This window comes from Sycon ciliatum, chromosome 13 (genome assembly GCF_964019385.1).
Source record: "Sycon ciliatum chromosome 13, ocSycCili1.1, whole genome shotgun sequence".
NCBI classification, from domain to species: domain Eukaryota; kingdom Metazoa; phylum Porifera; class Calcarea; order Leucosolenida; family Sycettidae; genus Sycon; species Sycon ciliatum.
The window spans coordinates 2,856,204-2,874,208 of record NC_088655.1 but is presented as its reverse complement, the minus strand read 5'-3'; the positions used below and the strand labels follow the sequence as shown (position 1 = coordinate 2,874,208).

General features: G+C 47.8%; 1 protein-coding gene across 2 annotated transcripts in view; it reads right to left on the bottom strand.

The window, feature by feature from the left end:
* The window catches only part of LOC135829719 (serine/threonine kinase-like domain-containing protein STKLD1), a 48,899-nt gene extending 31,184 nt beyond the window's left edge, over window positions 1-17,715 (bottom strand). The window contains exons 1-13 of one of the 2 annotated variants that reach the window (XM_065342111.1): window positions 17,288-17,715; window positions 14,432-14,518; window positions 13,612-13,656; window positions 11,801-11,875; window positions 10,420-10,465; window positions 9,657-9,715; window positions 8,553-8,623; window positions 7,856-7,908; window positions 5,919-5,978; window positions 3,436-3,475; window positions 2,492-2,564; window positions 1,020-1,100; window positions 172-245 (exon numbers count right to left, since the gene is read on the bottom strand). In XM_065342111.1, the coding sequence (XP_065198183.1) occupies window positions 172-245; window positions 1,020-1,100; window positions 2,492-2,564; window positions 3,436-3,475; window positions 5,919-5,978; window positions 7,856-7,908; window positions 8,553-8,623; window positions 9,657-9,715; window positions 10,420-10,465; window positions 11,801-11,875; window positions 13,612-13,656; window positions 14,432-14,518; window positions 17,288-17,302 (779 nt within the window). In that variant the 5' untranslated portion in view covers window positions 17,303-17,715. Of the gene's footprint in view, window positions 1-171; window positions 246-1,019; window positions 1,101-2,491; window positions 2,565-3,435; window positions 3,476-5,918; window positions 5,979-7,855; window positions 7,909-8,552; window positions 8,624-9,656; window positions 9,716-10,419; window positions 10,466-11,800; window positions 11,876-13,611; window positions 13,657-14,431; window positions 14,519-14,807; window positions 15,595-17,287 lie in introns of those variants that run through there. The other variant, XM_065342112.1, reaches the window with a different exon arrangement.
* Between the last annotated feature and the right edge of the window lie 290 nt (window positions 17,716-18,005).

The window sequence follows — 18,005 nt, the reverse complement described above, 5'->3', positions numbered from 1 at the left end:
GCTGCCCCAGATCCAGAGATCTCTACAGAGGTGTTCCAGTTCAGCCAAAACTAAATAGGCGATACATGTAAATTTACATGTATATGGTTTCTAGTAGTGCAATTGCGAAATTTAGGGGATTCCGCGGAACCCTCCTGGATCCGCCCCTGCCCTGTATATACAGACACTCACCTGGCTGATGGTCGCTGGTGGAAGTTACGCCGCAACATTGTCCTCAGAAGATGTCCAAGATCAGGGCTGTATTCCTGCAAACAAACAAAAAAAGAAAGAGAGAAGTAGACAGAAAGAGAAAGAGAAACAGACAGAAAAGTTGAGGGAGGGAGAAAGAGAAGAGAAGAGGAATAGAGAGAAATAGAAAAAGGGAGAAAGGGAAGAGAGGAATATGGTATCATAAGGAATGGAGAGCCAGTGAAGGAGGCAGTGGAATGGAGAAGAGAGAAATGGAGATGAATCAAGAATAGATCAGGCCAAGTGATAAGAACACACACACATACACACACACACACACACTCAGATTGAGACATGCCCATCGTGTAAGCGATGATAGCTAACAACTATGTTAGACATAGCAACTTGTGCTGGGATTACACCATTCAACAGCTTGCAAGGCTGATGAATTGACCGCCACTAATTTTAGCCTGGTATCCACCACACTGGTGATTGAAGTGGCTTTTTCTGGCCAGTGAATCCCTATTTTTCATTTTTCATTTTTTTGACACACACACCACACCACATACTCCGCCATACACTGGCTGTTGGTAACCACCCAGGAGGATGAAAGAAGAGCTAGGAGAATGAGAAAGAGAAGAAAGACATGTGCGACCATAATCGTCGGGAATTGAACCCGCAACCTCTAGATTTGAAATCGACTGCACATACCACTGCACCATATGGGACACACACACACACGCACGCACACACGCACGCACGCACACACACACACACACACACACACACACACACACACACACACACACACACACACACACACACACACACAAGGGGCACAATGCACGTACCGCTTTGATCGTGTCCAGGATCTCTTCCAGGCGCTGCGGAATCTGTTTCATCTCCAGCAAGGCCTCCCGCACAGCTTTCGTCTAAGGAGGATCACAAAGGAGAATGAACGGCAGAAACGCGACATGATGCGGTTGGCAGGGAAAGTGATGTGGAAAGTCGAATAGTCTCAAGTGAATGTCACTTTTTGAGGTTGATTAACCCTTTCCGGGTTTATGATGAGTATACTCGTCATGCAGACCCCATCACGTCTGGGCAATGACGAGTATACTCGCGCTATACTTTTTGTACAGTCCAAGTACCGTACGCACTGATAGATCACTGTACAAACAGCGATAACTCTGGAATGGATTATCGCATCGCGAGGATCTATAGCTCATTGGAACGGTCTTGGAAAGGGCTTTCCAGACGTGTTTTCGGTGTGGCGATAGCTCAACAATGATCGAGCGGCGATAAATTGAACGCGCGATTTCGATCTGAACATTTTTCTTACTTTCTGTCTGGTGATATTTTTGCGACTTTCAAGTCATTCAAGGGGATTTCCCTATGATGTGTGAAAGGCAGCATGACGTATGAGTACATCATTTGAATCTCACGAGCTCGATGCAGTTTGAATCGTAGTTCTACGTTGAGTATGAGCCCCAAACCGAAGGAAATAGTTGAGCGTGGTCTTGATGCCAAACTGGCGCACGGTAAGGACACTGTTGGCGAGGCTAGGGGCGTCCTTGAGGTGATTTATGCTCTGAAAGTACGTGGAAGATGACGAGCAGGAAAGGAGCTTTCCAGTAAGCCGTAAGTTGTGAAAATCCGTTGAGAAACAAAAATGTTGTGACAATTTGTTTGTTGCTATCTCCACAATTGTACTGATGCACTGAATTTCAGTGCCCAGACGTAGTAAATGCACTGTGACCCTGAAAGGGTTAACTTAAGATGGGCTGCAGGTATTGCAGTGTCAGGGACAATACTAAAACTGATCTCATACGCCAGAGTGGGAGGCTCTCATTTTGTTGTGCAGAGAAAGCATGGCCTGCAGTTTATGTCATTTGGACGTTACATTGGGGGAAAAGCTGCCGTCATGAGTAATGTTGATGCTGTGTAAGATTGTCGTCCTCTAACGTAAACTTCCTTCTTCCTACTTCCCCCACCGACCAGTAGGAACATCAGTAGGAGTCGATGCACAATACAACTCGTAAATACCAGGGAGTACAGTGTGCTACAATTTCGGTTTGCCTCGTCCCTCAACTATTTGAATAGTTTCTAACAAAACGTGTCGGGATGAGCAGAGTTCCTGTGCGATCTGGTTGTGCACAGCACGCGGCAAAAACTGCAACTTCTCCAGCCACCACTGCCCTACCCCCACCGGAGATACAGCACAGTCTTCAGAAAGAACAACAACGAACATATGGAATATGCCGGCATTGCCAACAGCTTGCCATGTAAATTTTGCAGTTCCCACAAGAAACGTACAACGTACCAACATGAGACCACACGTAGTCATCTCCAGGATTATACATGCCAATGACCACACATCGCTACGTTCGTCGTATCTGTGATGTACGGCAAGGAGTCAAGGGCTACAACCAAGGAGATGGAAACACAGTTTGCTTCATTGGAATGTCCGGTAGAGTGGGGGAATAAGCGAACGCACCGTTGTCAGAGGGGAGTTTGTGGAAATGCTCTTGTTGGAGATTTGGTCTAGAGTACCCATGCTGGAATGCTGTACGTACTGCGAGAGTACCCATGTCGTGGGTCATGCTGAGGGTTAAAGTACCCATACTGCGGGTGTAAGTACCCATGCTGGGGGTGAAGGTACCCATGCTGGGGGTGAAAGTACCCATACTGCAAGGGTGAATGTACCCATGCTGCGGGTGTAAGTACCCATGCTGCGGGTGTAAGTACCCATGCTGCGGGGGGGGGGGGAGGGGGTGAATGTACCCATGCTGCGGGTGTAAGTACCCATGCTGGGGGTGAAAGTATCCATGTCAGAGCTCTGTGAGAGTAAGCCTATTGTGCAATGACCCAATTTGTACCAGCAACACCCTGCACAAACACCTCGACATGCTTTGTGTGCAGGGCGTGTTGAACAGTGTATTCCTGATCCACCAGCGTACTCCTCGCATGCATAACTCAAGCATTCCATATTTTGAAATGCGGCATGACTCTCATCTGGATCACGATCCAGCATTGACACTAGGTGGTCAGGTGGCGGGGAGTCGGACACGCTACGGTCACTATGGTATTGACCGTACCACTCTTTATCCCAAGCACCCTGTCAAAAAGAACACTGATCTGGGCTCTAAATTTGGAAAATGCTAAGGGAGCCACCCGAACCCCACATGTACTTCAGGTGGCTGACCGGCGTACCACCTTATAATACTATCCATCACCCCTGGGTGGTCGGTGGTCCAGTGAGGATACGGTCGTTCCAGTACTTCCGGTGCCATCCACGCCATGCTACCTGATGGAAGACATAGTGTGCAGCAAGAAGAACTCCGGTGGTGAGCCAAGGAAATATTTAAATGGAAAACATGGCAAACGGTGGGGCACATGTTATGCACAAGTTGCTTCCTTGCTGTGGAATGTCTGAGTACTCTTTGTCAGTCTGGTGGTACCTTGTGCACATGACTGTTCAAAATCTGGTTTAGTTGGTGGACGCACAACTTGTGCCCACCAGTTTCCGTTTTTATACAGCAATACATGGAGATTGACGACACAGGTTCCTTGACGCAATTTATCACCGGGAGGGAGCAAGACAAAGAAGAAGGAGGGAGAGAGAGAGAGAGTGTGAGAGAGAGGAAGAGAGAAGGTAATTTACATATACTTCAAAGAATATAGACAAGTAGATCCTAAAATTCGGACTCAGACCTCAACAAAAGCTTTCCTTACACCTGTAGCCAGGTGAATGATTTCAATGCAGGAGACTGGAGAGCGGACAGTGTAATGGAGAGGAAGCACACGTATCCTGAACAGTTATACCATGGCACTGTGATGCCATGCTTCCTCAACACGGATTGAGTTTGTTCTGTCTAGCAGCCATTACCGAGGACAGCTTTATGTGACACCAACACCATCAACCCAGTCACTGAAGGCACGTCCAAAGCCATGGTTGGTCGCCACTAGGGCTGAAACGATTATGCCAATTACTCGGTATTCGATCAATAATTCCCTAATCCTTTGAGGATGAAAGACGAGTATATCTGTTTTTATGCACTATCAGCATAGGTAGAACTCGACCAACCGGCACTAAAGGGTTATGGTATAGCTGGATCCCTGAAGACGAGTATATTTGTTATTGAGAAAACTGCGATATCGATATATTTTTGGGGTGTTTCAAATATCTCATATGTTGCTCACACGAGTACGATGTGACTCTTCGTGAAGGAGAGACATGTCACAGTGGATCCGCGCTGGTCCCGTGGAGAACTGGCCAGATTTGTGTATATACTCAGAGAATGTGCCGATCAAGAAATTATTTAGAATTTGAAAGCTTGTTGAGAGTGCTGGGATAGCACGTAACCTGTCAAGCGTCTCCTTGTCCGAAGCCCATGATGTTATCTTTATGAACAGCGATAGTGAGGATGAACCGTGTGATCTCTTTGACGTTTCTGAGGTTAACAGCGGATTAATACTCCTGAGGGATTTGAAGTTGTAGAAAATGAAAATTTTACGAATACCGGTACTTAAGGCAATCACACCGAAGACGAACCGGAGCAGACTGATGACGAAGTAGAGCCTACTGATTATGCTGCGACTGTTGAAGAAGCTGGCGACAACGTAGGGACTCACAGCTGTGCTCACGGAGTAGATAATACACCTGCTGCACTGGAATAAGATGTTTGGTCAACACGAAATGATAGCAATTCTGCACCAAATTTTACAGGTGGGAATGGGCTCGTGAATTCCTCACCGCCTGATGCAACTGCAGGCTATTTCCTGAATCTGTTCCTTACTGACGATTTCTCGGATATGGTTGTCACCCAGACAAACCCGTGTACCTGCCAGTACAATGCTTGGGCAGAAATTGCACCGCACTTGCCGATCAGAAAATGGAAGGACGTGATGCACGCGGAAATCAAGAATTTCTTCGCACTCCATATTCTGTCTGGACTGGTTGATAAATCTCGCCTGAAGGAGTATTGAAGTACAGATTTGCTAGTTAGTACTCCAGTACGTTGTGCAGTCATGGGACGCGACAGATAGCGTTACCTTCTGATCGTACAGTTCCTACATTTGACGGACAACACGACTGCAGACCAATGACCAAGACGACAAGCTGGGTACGTATGGAATTGCCTGTTGTATGTTCCCCATCAATTAACCGTTATGTTATAGATTACTCTGATAAAGCAATAAAAATAACTAACTCTACCGTCACCATCATGCATCAATGAAGTCAATGGTGACGGCAGAGATAGTAACGGCAAAGTTAGTTCTTTTTTTTTGCGTTATTAAAATTATTGTCTCCGCGGCGTTTTTTCCTATAGATTACTCGTCAGGGATTTGAGTCCAAAAGTACTGAAAAACCCCGTTGTGGGAAGTTTGAATCACTTCGCGATGTGAGTATGCAGTTGCCAGGGGTATGGTTCATGTTCTGACGCTCACTTTACTTCAAAACTGCCATCTTCCGGAGCTACCGTTTCACTAGTGCAGATTGTTTGGTGTTATGAATACATCAATATTGGCAATCTTACGGCAAGCCAGGAGATGCTTGCATGAGTGAACACACCACTAAAGGGTGCACCCAGTGTGCTGACAGTGCTCAACACCGCGGACGCAGACCTTAATACAGAACAGAACAACAAGGGCAAGGGCTTGTCTTTGTTGTTCTGTGTATAAATGAAAACATAGAGAAAGAAAGCAAAGGTGGAAATAAACACCGGTGACACCACCACTGTCCTTACCGACGATAGTTCTCGTTTTAGTTCGCTGATTTCCCATCACTGTTGACACACCGAAATCTCCTGCGCATGTCCAAACAAGCAGAGGATAACAAGAACGCATGTCATGATGGGCAAATCATCATAAGAAAATCATTAGAAAATCACATCATCAAGAACGTATGTCATGATTTTTGTGTTCGTGGTCCTTTCTGCAACAATAGGATATGTGTAACAGGCAGGCATAGTGGGATGGTCTTAGACCATGCAGGGGCATCACAGGGTGGCTGGGAGTGGTACGATGGGGGTCCGGGGTGTCCCCCTTAGAAAAAATAAGGATTTTTCGGCTAACAGGGCACGTTTTAGCACTCTGCAGCTGCAAAGGATCTAGGAGGGTTCCCAGCACCTATTAGACAACCCCACTCCAGCTCCAAAAACATACTTCTCAATTTCTCATGGATTTTTTGGTATTTTCTTTACATCGTAGGTAGCCAAGCAAGGCAAAAGGAACCCATTGCCCTCGAAAAAATCGCAAAATCCGAAGTACAAGCGTGCTGCGCGCGCGTTCTAGCGCCAGCCGCTGTGCAAAAATGTATGTCATGTTCTGCAAAAGTCCGCCGCGTCGCATGCACTATGTACACGGCCGGCCGGCCGGCCTGGACAGTTGCGAAGTAATTATTTTAGTTGTTTTTAGAGAGAGAAGAACATCCTTTTTTTTGTTCGGTGGGATTGAAAGATCTGCTATGCCAGTGGACCAGTCCGGAGAGCTACAACACTGGAAGCAGAAGAAAGGGCTTGCGGAATTATCTTCTCTGTCTTCGTGGCAACAGGACTTTAGTTTGCGAGAGACTTTCGTCCTGTCGTTGCGGACGCAATTCTTGTTGCTGCTACCAGAAACCTCGGAGAACGAAACGATCGTAAATCGTTAGGTGAAGCGGGTCGTGTCGGTGAACAGCTGCAGAATATTCTGCCGCCGTGGAGCAGCACGGTCCAAACACTATTCAACTTCGGAGAAAGCAGCGCTTCCCTTTTCCGTTGACAAGCGCGGCGTTTGCGGTTGTAATCCATTTTCGCATCAGTTTGCAGTATATCGTCAGGAGCCAGAGGTACTAGGTAGGTGTCGTTGTGGAAAGAATATAACAATGTTGTAGCTGACAAGTGACATACATGTAGTGTCTCTTGACCGTGCTGATCGTCATTGTAACACGGTAGATCTTGGAAAATTTTAGTTCTGGACCCAGTGATCGCCGCCAGCTCAGCTCTGTTTCCGTCAAGTTTGCAGTGAATGCGTCCGTGAGGAATCCATCGTCTGGTTGTCTCTACCCGTGACTCCAACCGCCTATCGTATAATGGATAGCCGCTTGGAGTCTTGGGCAATAGCTAGCTAGCTGCTAGTGCTAGTGCTAGGCATCAAGTCTGTATGCTCCTTGCAATGAAAGTTGCGATGTTATGTACAAGTCCGAAGATCCTTGAATTTTTTTATTGCTTTTTTGGATGAATTGGGTGGACCATCCTGGACGAAAAGTGGTACGACCATGGTCGTAGTGGTCGTACCGTGTGTGACGCCCCTGCCATGATTGAGAAACAGAGGGCACTAAGTACAAATCCTGCTTGGAACCAGAAGGAGCCGTGCTGCGACCCCCAGTTTATTGGGAATGTACGGTCCTACAATTTGGCAATGGTATCTTGATATTCTGTTATATATTTGTATTGCCGGTTAAAACTGGAAACTGAAACTTCTTACACGAAGTTGACAGATAATCTGGCTCACGAAAACCAATACTAGTAACATGAACAACAGCCCAAGTACAACCTGTCAGCATTTCCTTGCCACCAGCATAGCTGTCCAAAGCTGAAGAGATCCACCATATACATGAAAGCAATGACCGTAATAGCCTGTGGAGGTTAAATTTCAGTACGCATGCTGCAATCATGTATACCCATGCACATAATCACCTCACCTATTCGAACGGAAAGGTCTTCTGTCAGGAAGATATTGCTAGGCTTGAGGTCTCTGCAGCAGTCACACACACAATGGTAGTATCATGACAAGACAAGAGAACAAAAAATCATCACACACTGAAGCCAATACAAGACCAGGGGGATAACCAGAACACGACTGTGTTATAGCAAAGAAAAGAACCAAGGTACTACAAGTTCACTATAATGTCCACTAACAGCAGCAGTTACTCGACAATTAGCTCATGCGATACCACTGCACGACACTGACACTGACGTTCTACTAATAACTGCCAATCAGCACTAGTACGTCTTGGATGCTCACTCCATCCACTCTGTAGTTCCTTGGTCCTTTTCTTTGCTATAAATGTACCCTTGGCTCTCCTTCCGACAAAAACTGTGTTACCAAGAACCAGGAGAGTTGTACCCGAAGCTTGGATGCGTACAACCTTGTTGTATTCATATACGAGCACAGGGCTGCAAACAACGTATCCGTGATGTGAAGCCCTGGCGCAGCAGACCACAATGACTAAGAGCTTCACACTCTTGGGGGTGCTATGCACTCTTGAGGAAAGTCACATCATGTCAGTGCCTCAGCAAGAAGCTAACTAGAAATGGCACAGCTACCCCCGCCCTGGAATAATCCCACATGCCAAAGAAGAAGTGAATGTCGGAGCGTAGAGAAGCGTTGGTGCCCACCTGTGAATAACGGCCATGTCATGGACGAAGATCAAGGCGTCCACCATCTGCCCAGTCCATTTCTTGATCATCTGCAAACCAACGGGTAGGAAACACGGAATAGTACAGGTACATGATCGGCAACAGCAACAGCAGCAGCAACAACAGCAGCAGCAGCAGCACCAGCAGCAGCACGAGTAGCAACAGCAGCAGCAACAGCAACAGCAGCAGCGACAACAGCAGCAGCATCAGCAGCAGCAACAGCAGCAGCATCAGCAGCAGCAACAGCAGCAGCAGCAGCAGCATCAGCATCAGCAGCAGCAGCAGCAGCAGCAGCAGCAACAGCAACAGCAGCAGCAACAGCAGCAGCAGCAGCAACAGCAGCAGCAACAGCGGCAGCAACAGCAACAGCAACAGCAGCAGCAGCAGCAACAGCAGCAGCAACAGCAGCAGCAGCAGCAACAGCAGCAGCAACAGCAACAGCAGCAGCAACAGCAACAGCAACAGCAGCAGCACCAGCAGCAGCAGTAGTAACACCAGTAGCAACAGCAGTAGGCGCAATAAGGGGGGGGGGGGGGCAGCATAGCAGCAGCATTCAGAACCGGTTAGCAGCAACACCGGCGGCAAAGTGGCATAGCAGCACAAAAAATAGTACACTCATACCGCTCTTATCCGGAGCTTTGAAGCTACGCACACCTCGGTCTACCAGGCACCCTGTGGGCGAGTTCGAGTGGAGATATTACTACTCTTTTGCCATTCTGTTGTGGAAATAGTGATGTCATATGCGAGATCTCCGTTGCACTTTCCCCATTGAACTGTATTTGATTCAGATTTAGGGACATTTCAGGTGTGGGCTGTGGCCGGTACTGGACCGCCCGGAAAAGCTAGAAATGAGTATCACAGTAGGAACCTTGGATAACTGCTGGTGAAGGCAGCAAAATTAGGAATTGATTGCACCTAGCCTTCAGGCTCCAGTTTCTCGATGCATGCTACAAAGATAATGTGAAATACTGCTCTAGCAAAATCAAAACGTTGACAATGGATATTTCAAAAGCGTTGCTGGAGTCCCGTCACAAAAGACAAGAAATCATGTTCGACAGCCTGCCTGCCGACATTGTTACATACCATCTCGTCCAGTGGCTCCTTCTCCTTACGCTTTCTCTCCATCAGCTGATCAAGATCACCTGCAAAGCACAGACACATCTACCCGTCTACTGTAAGTATACAAAGTTTGGCACGCTTAAATTTCGGCCGCATTAACTTTGCAAAACAAAATTTCGGCCATTAACTTTGCAAAACAAAATTTCGGCCGCATTAACTTTGCAAAACAAAATTTCGGCCGCAACAACGTTTAGGCCAAAACACGACCAGGCCGGAAATAGCCAAAAATTCACAAACGCCGAATATCTGTTGACTTGCGGTAGTGTTTGAATAAGCAATGTGTACTGCGGGCAACACGCGGACAGGCACGGCGTAATCGGTCCGCCTGGCCAGGCCATGGCCGCACCAAACTGTTTGGCCACCAACGCATGCATACAGCTCAGGGGCTCATGCGCACCCGCCATATCGTACAAAAGTATGAAGTATCGCCAGACCAATCAAAAACAGCCTTTTCTACCGACACACACACACAGAACTATCAGATGCAGCACGGCACAGCGGGGCGGTGGCACATTGGGTGGAAGTGAGGGCAGTGCAGAAGTACCTCCTCCAACGAAGGGTCTCGGATTCATAGTTACTCATGTGCACCGGTAGCTTCCGTTCACTGGTCCTGTAGAAGGGGCATTGTTTGCAGCATATACATATATACTACAAACTGCCTGAATTCAGCGTGAAACATGACCAGGCAACTGCCTTGTGAAAGGAACATTCTCGATCTCCCTCTCACCCATCTTGTAGTAGTCCATCACAATACACACGTTCATCGACTGATTCTGCACACACACACACACACACACACACACACACACACACACACACACACACACACACACACACACACACACACACACACACACACACACACACACAGACAAACACACACACACACACACACACACACACACACACACACACACACACACACACACACAGACAAACACACACACAGACAAACACACACACAGACAAACACACACACACAGACAAACACACACACACACACACACACACACACACACACACACACACACAGACAAACACACACACACACACACACATACAAATACACAGACAAACACACACACACACAGACAAACACACACACACACACACACACACACACACACACAGACAAACACACACACAGACAAACACACACACAGACAAACACACATACACAGACAAACACACACACAGACAAACACACACACAGACAAACACACACACACACACACACACACACACACACAGTTGCCTAAGGTCGTCAGGCTGCGTACAGTGTTCTATGTGCAGTGGACAGAGCCAGTAATACAATGATCACACAGCAATGGCACAACCAAGTCACTTTCCACCGTTACTCAAGTCCCTTTCCACCGTTACTCAAGTCCCTTTCCACCGTTACTCAAGTCCCTTCCCACCGTTACTCAAGTCCCTTTCCACCGTTACTCAAGTCCCTTTCCACCGTTACTCAAGTCCCTTTCTACCGTTACTCAAGTCCCTTCCCACCGTTACTCAAGTCCCTTCCCACCGTTACTCAGAGTTTCGTGTGAAAACACTCATCATACAGAGCATTTCAACATCAATTGTCAAAAGAAACGCTGCTATGCAAAATTGGCAAGCATCAGAGAACACAACTAACCGGGCATTCTTCACTCTCTCCGCAAATAATATACATGATTGCACAGGTACAGTAGTTAGCAATGGAATAAGGCAGAATTGAAACAACACGTCGTTGTCTGAGGATAGGCAGATAGCAATGAAACTCCGAGTCACAGCTTAATTCAGCCTTGCTTTACTGCTAACTGGTGTTTTTGGCTTTGGCCTCGCGGCATTGAGCACTTCTTGCAAAGGTTAAGCAACATAGCTTGTAAATCTAGAGTTATTCATTCCAAACTGGCACCCCGTTGCCACACATTTCCAGTGGTAGATACAGTGAAATCGACTGTACATCCGGCATCGTGTGACCGGTGAAATTCTTCCCTGCCACTTTTGTAGCGAGGTGAAGAAAGAGATGGTGGTGGTGTGTACGTGGGAGGGGTGGAGGTCATTTTAGTGTCTCTTGCACCAATGTTTCGGCCAGTGGGTTGGAAACGGATAGACTGTATTACCTTCTGGTCCCACATGACAAAGAATTCCCGATATCCGCAAATGTACTTGTGTTTCAACTGACTTAGAGCTTGAGCCTGCAAGCACGCATGCACAGAAAACACACAGACACACACACACACACACACACACCGACACACACACGCGCGTGCGCACACACACACACAAACCACACACAATCATAAGGAAGGACCACAACGTCCTTGGAAAGCGGAAGAACAAGAGAGCGAGCAAGTACGGATGCAAGGGGAGTGGAAATGGAGCAAGTATAGAGATGAAGATGGGAAGGGGGAGTGTGTCACGAGTCCTCAAGACGAGCCTTGCTCACAAAACAATTCAACCGATCTCCACTTCAGAGAAAGTGACTCGAGTGCACAAACACATGTATAGTACGTTTGGACATGGTTTAAATCTGGGTTGGGAAAATTTTTCACTGGTTTGAGACACAAACGGGAAAAGTCAAGAAAGAATTGACTGTCACCACCAGGACTCGAACCAGGGACTTTTGGTTGAGGCCAGCGATGCTCTAACCACTGAGCTAAGGTGTAGCCGTCATCCCAGCAGAGACCGTTCAACATTTTCTTCAGACTTTGTAAACTCACACTTCCTCTCTCTGTGTGTGTGTGTGTGTGTGTGTGTGTGTGTTGTGGAAATTTTTATTTTTCATTGCTATCAGGTTCGGCCTCATTTTCTCTGTGCTGCACTGACGAGTCCACAAAGGAAAAAAATAGTTCTGTCCAGAGATTGAGTATTTCGCTCCTGCTCTTGTAGTAGTTGAGCACTCTCATGTGGGGTAGTGCCTTTGCTGTTTGCGCTGTGCCCAGCTCACTGACTTGTCAGGTTTAGCACTCTGGCAAGGTACGTTCGGGCCTGGTTTAAATCTGGCGTTGGAAATTTTATTTTTCGTTGCTATCAGGTTCAGCTTCATTTTTTCTGTGCTGCGATCCACAAAGCACGAAACAGTTCTGTCTGCAGGTTGAGTGTATAGCATATTATTAATTGTGCGGGGTAGCCAATACAGCAGCAAACTCACTTTGAACATAAGGTGCAGTCCAAACGGAAATGTAAACTGTCACGTGTTAAAGGCGGAGAAGCAAAAGCAAGCGTGCCAATGCACTGCGAAGCAAGGGGAAGTCCACAATGTTCTGGACGTGGCCGTATCTGGAGTTGCACTAATGTGGCCATTGTACTGACTGTGGGCATTTGAGTGGCTTGATTCTTTTGGGAGCGGTAGAGGGCGGGGGAGAGACGCTGCCTGGAGAATTAAATTGAGCCGTAATCAAACATATGTAGAGTGAGGCAGCTTGCATCCTTGTTAGGCATGTATCCTACCCCATGGTGTATAGGTGAATTACTAGTTCTGTGCAGTGCCGCAGAATTATTGCCACTGCTGATGTGCCACAGGCCCCTCACTGACCTTTTGCCTTACTCCTTTCTTGAATAAGTCTCACGTCTGACGCGAACCGTGATTTTTTTGCAGTACTGCCGCAACTCCATCCCCATCCAACCCACTTCATCCCCATCCAACCCCCTTCATTCCCGATGATCATTTTGATGTATTTAAACTGAATTGATTTTGTTGAGTGCATCGATTATTAGCCATTGTTGCTCACAAACCTTTCTTACACATACACATTGTGAAAAGCAATCCAGTGTAGAAATGGGTTTCTTGAGATACCAAGAAACGCATCAATTCCCGTTCTCCCCATACCCAACTATCATACATCATTGAGCACGCAATTCAGGGGCGGATTAGGGGGGGGGGGGGGGGATCTCTGGATCCGCTAGTGCAATTCACAGCAGAGTCTCTTACCTCATCAAAGGCTTTGTCGGCCGACCTCTTGTCCGCACACTCGATCTAAGAATGCCACAAAGGCGCATGGGAGAGCACAGCAAAACAGCACGTGTCATAACACACCCAGACAGGTGTAGACACACATGCAAACACACTCTGCACATTCACAACTAACCTACAAAAAAAACAAGAAAGTCCGTAAATAAGTACGTATTTACTTTCGAATTTAGTGACCACACCCGTAGTCCCGCACTAACTTTCGGGCGGGTACTAACTTTCGGGCTGGTACTAACTTTGGGGCGGGTACTAACTTTCGGGCGGGTACGTACTTTCGGGCGGGTACTGACTTTGGGGCGGGTACTGACTTTGGGGCGGGTACTGACTTTGGGGCGGATACTAACTTTCGGGCGGGTACTAACTTTCGGGCGGGTACTGACTTTCGGGCGCGAACTACTTTCGGACCTGACTTGTGTGTAGTGGAGAAGTCATTTTCATGTCGATGTACATGATACGTGCTGCATGTGCGCACCGTACCGGTACTTATTTCGGGCAGTATGTTTATCGGGCTTGACTTGACTTCAACAGACAGAGCCAAAAGAATGAAGGGGGTATTTCTTTCGGGCAGGTACTTATTTTCGGACTTTTACGGTATTCATAACTAAGCGTAATGTAAACGAGTCACGACAGGAACTCAACAAATACGTGATGCATATGCGGCAGCAAGTGGGAAATCCCTAAATCCTACTGAGAACACAATGAGGATTAACACTATTCAGTGCCCAACCCTGGGGGGATTTGTAACAAATATACTATATTTGTATATGCCTGTGCATCAAACCTGTTTCATGACGAATTGCTTGCGTATTCTCTTGTCGTACACCATGTACACGCAGCCCTGAGAGCCGCGACCCAGCCGTCCGGCAATCTGCAGGTTTACGCCAGGTGATAGGGTTGGCACACACATACACACACACGCACACACGCACGCAAAAACACACACACACACGCACACACACACACACACACACACACGCACACACACGCACACACATAATTATACACACGGGAAGCTCAACAGGTTAAACACTTTACACACAGACAAAAATTTCAGCACAGAGACCCACACATCAAATCTCTGATCTTATGGGTAACCGATATAAAGCAACGGAAGAAAAACATTACGCAACATAGGACAACAGTTTGCGTTCTCTCACCAGACATGTGGTGAGCTGATTGGTGGTCTGGTTGTCATCGAAATAATTTTGCTACTTCACCGCAGCCCCGGACGGAAGCTCCTTTCGAACGGCGTGTGGTGGCCCTGGCGAGGTCGTTGCTGGTCGCCGCAGCCTTTGCAAGCACGGAGAGATGGATAATTATAGCTTCCTGTGTTGCATGCAACCCCCGGCCGAGTCCTGCGACCAGTTTTCCGCTTGTCCATGGTGATGCCGAGGTTGTCGAAATGCGCAGCTGCAGTGACGGTTAGTGTGCATCCGCTACGCCTAGGCATGGAAAGGTTCAGGACATGTGTAGTCCACATAGCGACGATGCGTGTTGCCGGAGTTAGAGCAACGGAAACGGGACATTCGTCGATAAACAACACGCGCAGTTACTGCTTCGGCCTAAGAGTTCACGAACCCTCAAGCCTTTCTACAACAGTAGGACTTCACCTCAGTCCAACTGTTGAACATACTTATCGTGTGTACGCTTGTTATTCGAATGCCCTTACTACGTGCCGAAAATGCGTTGAGCTCAAGCACCAGTTTCCATCACCTCCCGACTGCGAAGAAGATTCACCGTCGCTAGGCCTCGTTTTCTACGACCAAGCAAAGTACCCGGCTGTGCGGAATGCTGTTCAAACGGCTCACGGTATCTCTGTTTTCAAAGCCTTCTTTCCTGGGTGCTGCTTGCTTTGAAGCGGGGGTAGACCTCGACGACAGTCGACAACATCTTTATCCAGCGAATATGGCAGTAGAACGAGCTAGCAGCAAAAGAGAAAACTAACTCGAATCCATGCCGTTCCGTCGAATGATTTTGGTCTTCCGGTTGTGGCGCTCTTTTGACTTTTTTGTAGTAAGGCTTTCACACCTCTCGACCAGACCCTGGCCGCGCCGGCCTGGTCAACACAGACTGCATGCCAAGTAGGGCCCGGTGTCCGAAACTCCCCCGCCGAAAATGCTTTTGGGAAATTCTCGTAAACCTTGCCGAAAATGCTCCCAAACCTTGCCGAAAATGCTCGGAAAATGCTCATTCTTTTGTAATCCTCAGCACACGCCGTCAAAAGACTCAAAACCAGGGAGTCAGAAAATACCGGTATTTTACGACTCCCTGGTCAAAACTATTATTTTCAATTCATAAACTACTCAACAAGAAGCTAACCCATGGAATGCGGAAGTGACGTTCTTGTTTGGGAAGTTTTTCTTCTCTCAATTATTATTTTGATACACAACGGCCAACTTCCCCCCGCCAAGTGCTCCGTTTCCCCCAAAATGCTGCATCACGAGCATTTTCGGTTCGCGGATTGTACCGAAAATGCTCAAAAAATGCCGGCATATTAAACGGGGGGCTAAGGCCAAGTACAGTGCTGGCAACTGAAATCCGACCCCCTGAGCCGCAGCGTCAACAGGCTTGGGTGCTTGAAGGTGTAATGTTGTATCTGCCACCTTTGTTGGTTTCAGGGTTCATAATTATACTTTCTATTTGAAGTATACATACCTGTTGACCATGGACTGCTTCTGGCTCTTGTGCGATCAATGGTGCTAGTGACGCTAATATCAGATCTACTCTGATTTAGCCACCCACAGGGTCACACTAGTACTACATCTAGTACTCAGCACTAGTAGCAAGTATTACCTTCACTGGGGGCGGGGGTAACTGCAGTTGGATCCCAGGACGGATACCCTGATGCCGTCGATCCTTTTTCTGCACCTTGTCCTCACCCACTTACTGAGGTGTGGTGAGCCCATAAGTGGGATCATTTTCAAGTCCACCCAGAGGTTTGGGGATTTCAGATGGTGTCGGCCGTTGGGCGGTTCAATACTAGCCAATTGAGTCACTTTTAAAAGATTCCTTTCGAGTCTCTCGCCCCTCTCCCGGGAAGACCCACGTGACCAGTTTTGGCAGTGATCAACAAGTACACGTACAAGTGTGTGTGTGTGTCTGCGTGTGTGTGTGCGCGCGCGCGCGCGTGTGTGTGTGTGTATGTGTGGTGTGTGAGTGTCTGAGTATGTGTGTGTGTGTGTATGTGTGTGACTGTGTGTGTGTGTGTGTGTGTGTGTGTGTGCGTGCGTGCGTGCGTGTGTGTGGGTGTGTGTGTGTGTGTGTGTGTGTGTGTGGTGTCAGAGACTGTAGCATCGCTATCATTGCCTCCGGCGATGGGCGCCAAATGGTCACTGGTGTCAGAGAGAGATTGTGTGTGTGGTGTGTGTGCGCGTGTGGTGTGGTGTGGTGTGGTGTGTGTGTGTGTGTGTGTGTGTGTGTGTGTGTGTGTGTGTGTGTGTGTGTGTGTGTGTGTGTGTGTGTGTGTGTGTGTACATAATTATGTTGCCTCATTTTCTCTGTGCTGCGCGGACGAGTCCACAAGGGGCGAAACAGTTCTGTCCGCAGATGAGGTAATCATGATTATGTTTTTTGTGTGTTTAGGCAGCTCCGAGGAGGAGCGTCTCGGTTGCAAAGTATAATGCATTCATATCCTCACCGTGTAGTGATCCATGGTCTGGATTGAGCTGCTACGTCTCCTGCCCTGACCTGCTGCTCAGGTCTGTTTATTAGTCTGGCTCACCACGCGTGCTGGTTATTTGCCACCGTCCCTCACGGCACCGGTCCGACACTACTAGACAGTGCAAGTGGTAACAGTTCCAGCTAGGTCGCTGCTGCGTGCATTCGTCACCCAAGTCCTTGGTTGTCGCTCTCAATGAGCCTGACTGGCACTTGCACTCACCCAGCAGGGTCAGCGCTCGCTTGACTTGTCTAGGCTGTAGCCCTCACGTTCAGGACCATGCCGCTATCCACCACTAGCACTAAGTCCTGTATGTAGGGTACAATGCTATTGCGGCTAATTGCCTCCGACATAAAACTTCATTCAACCACGGTCAGGACTGGTTTCTGTGCAGTATCTTTCCAGTGACCGAATCTACTGCCACCGCGTATTGACGGGGTGGGTGATGACAGTGATGCTGGTGTGTGCACTCAGCGGTTCTGGCCCCTGATAACAGCATGCAGGCTAGGCTAGACTCTACCCTAGCCTGGCCTAGGCTAGGCTAGAGCACACAGTTTGACTTTGAAGTACATGACGTAAGTACATGACGTAAGTACATGACGTAAGTACGGTAAATAAAGACAGTATTAGTAACTATTAGTTACATAATAGTTTGAGCGACGCCCCGCACGCCAAGTCACGTGTCCACTACTATAAT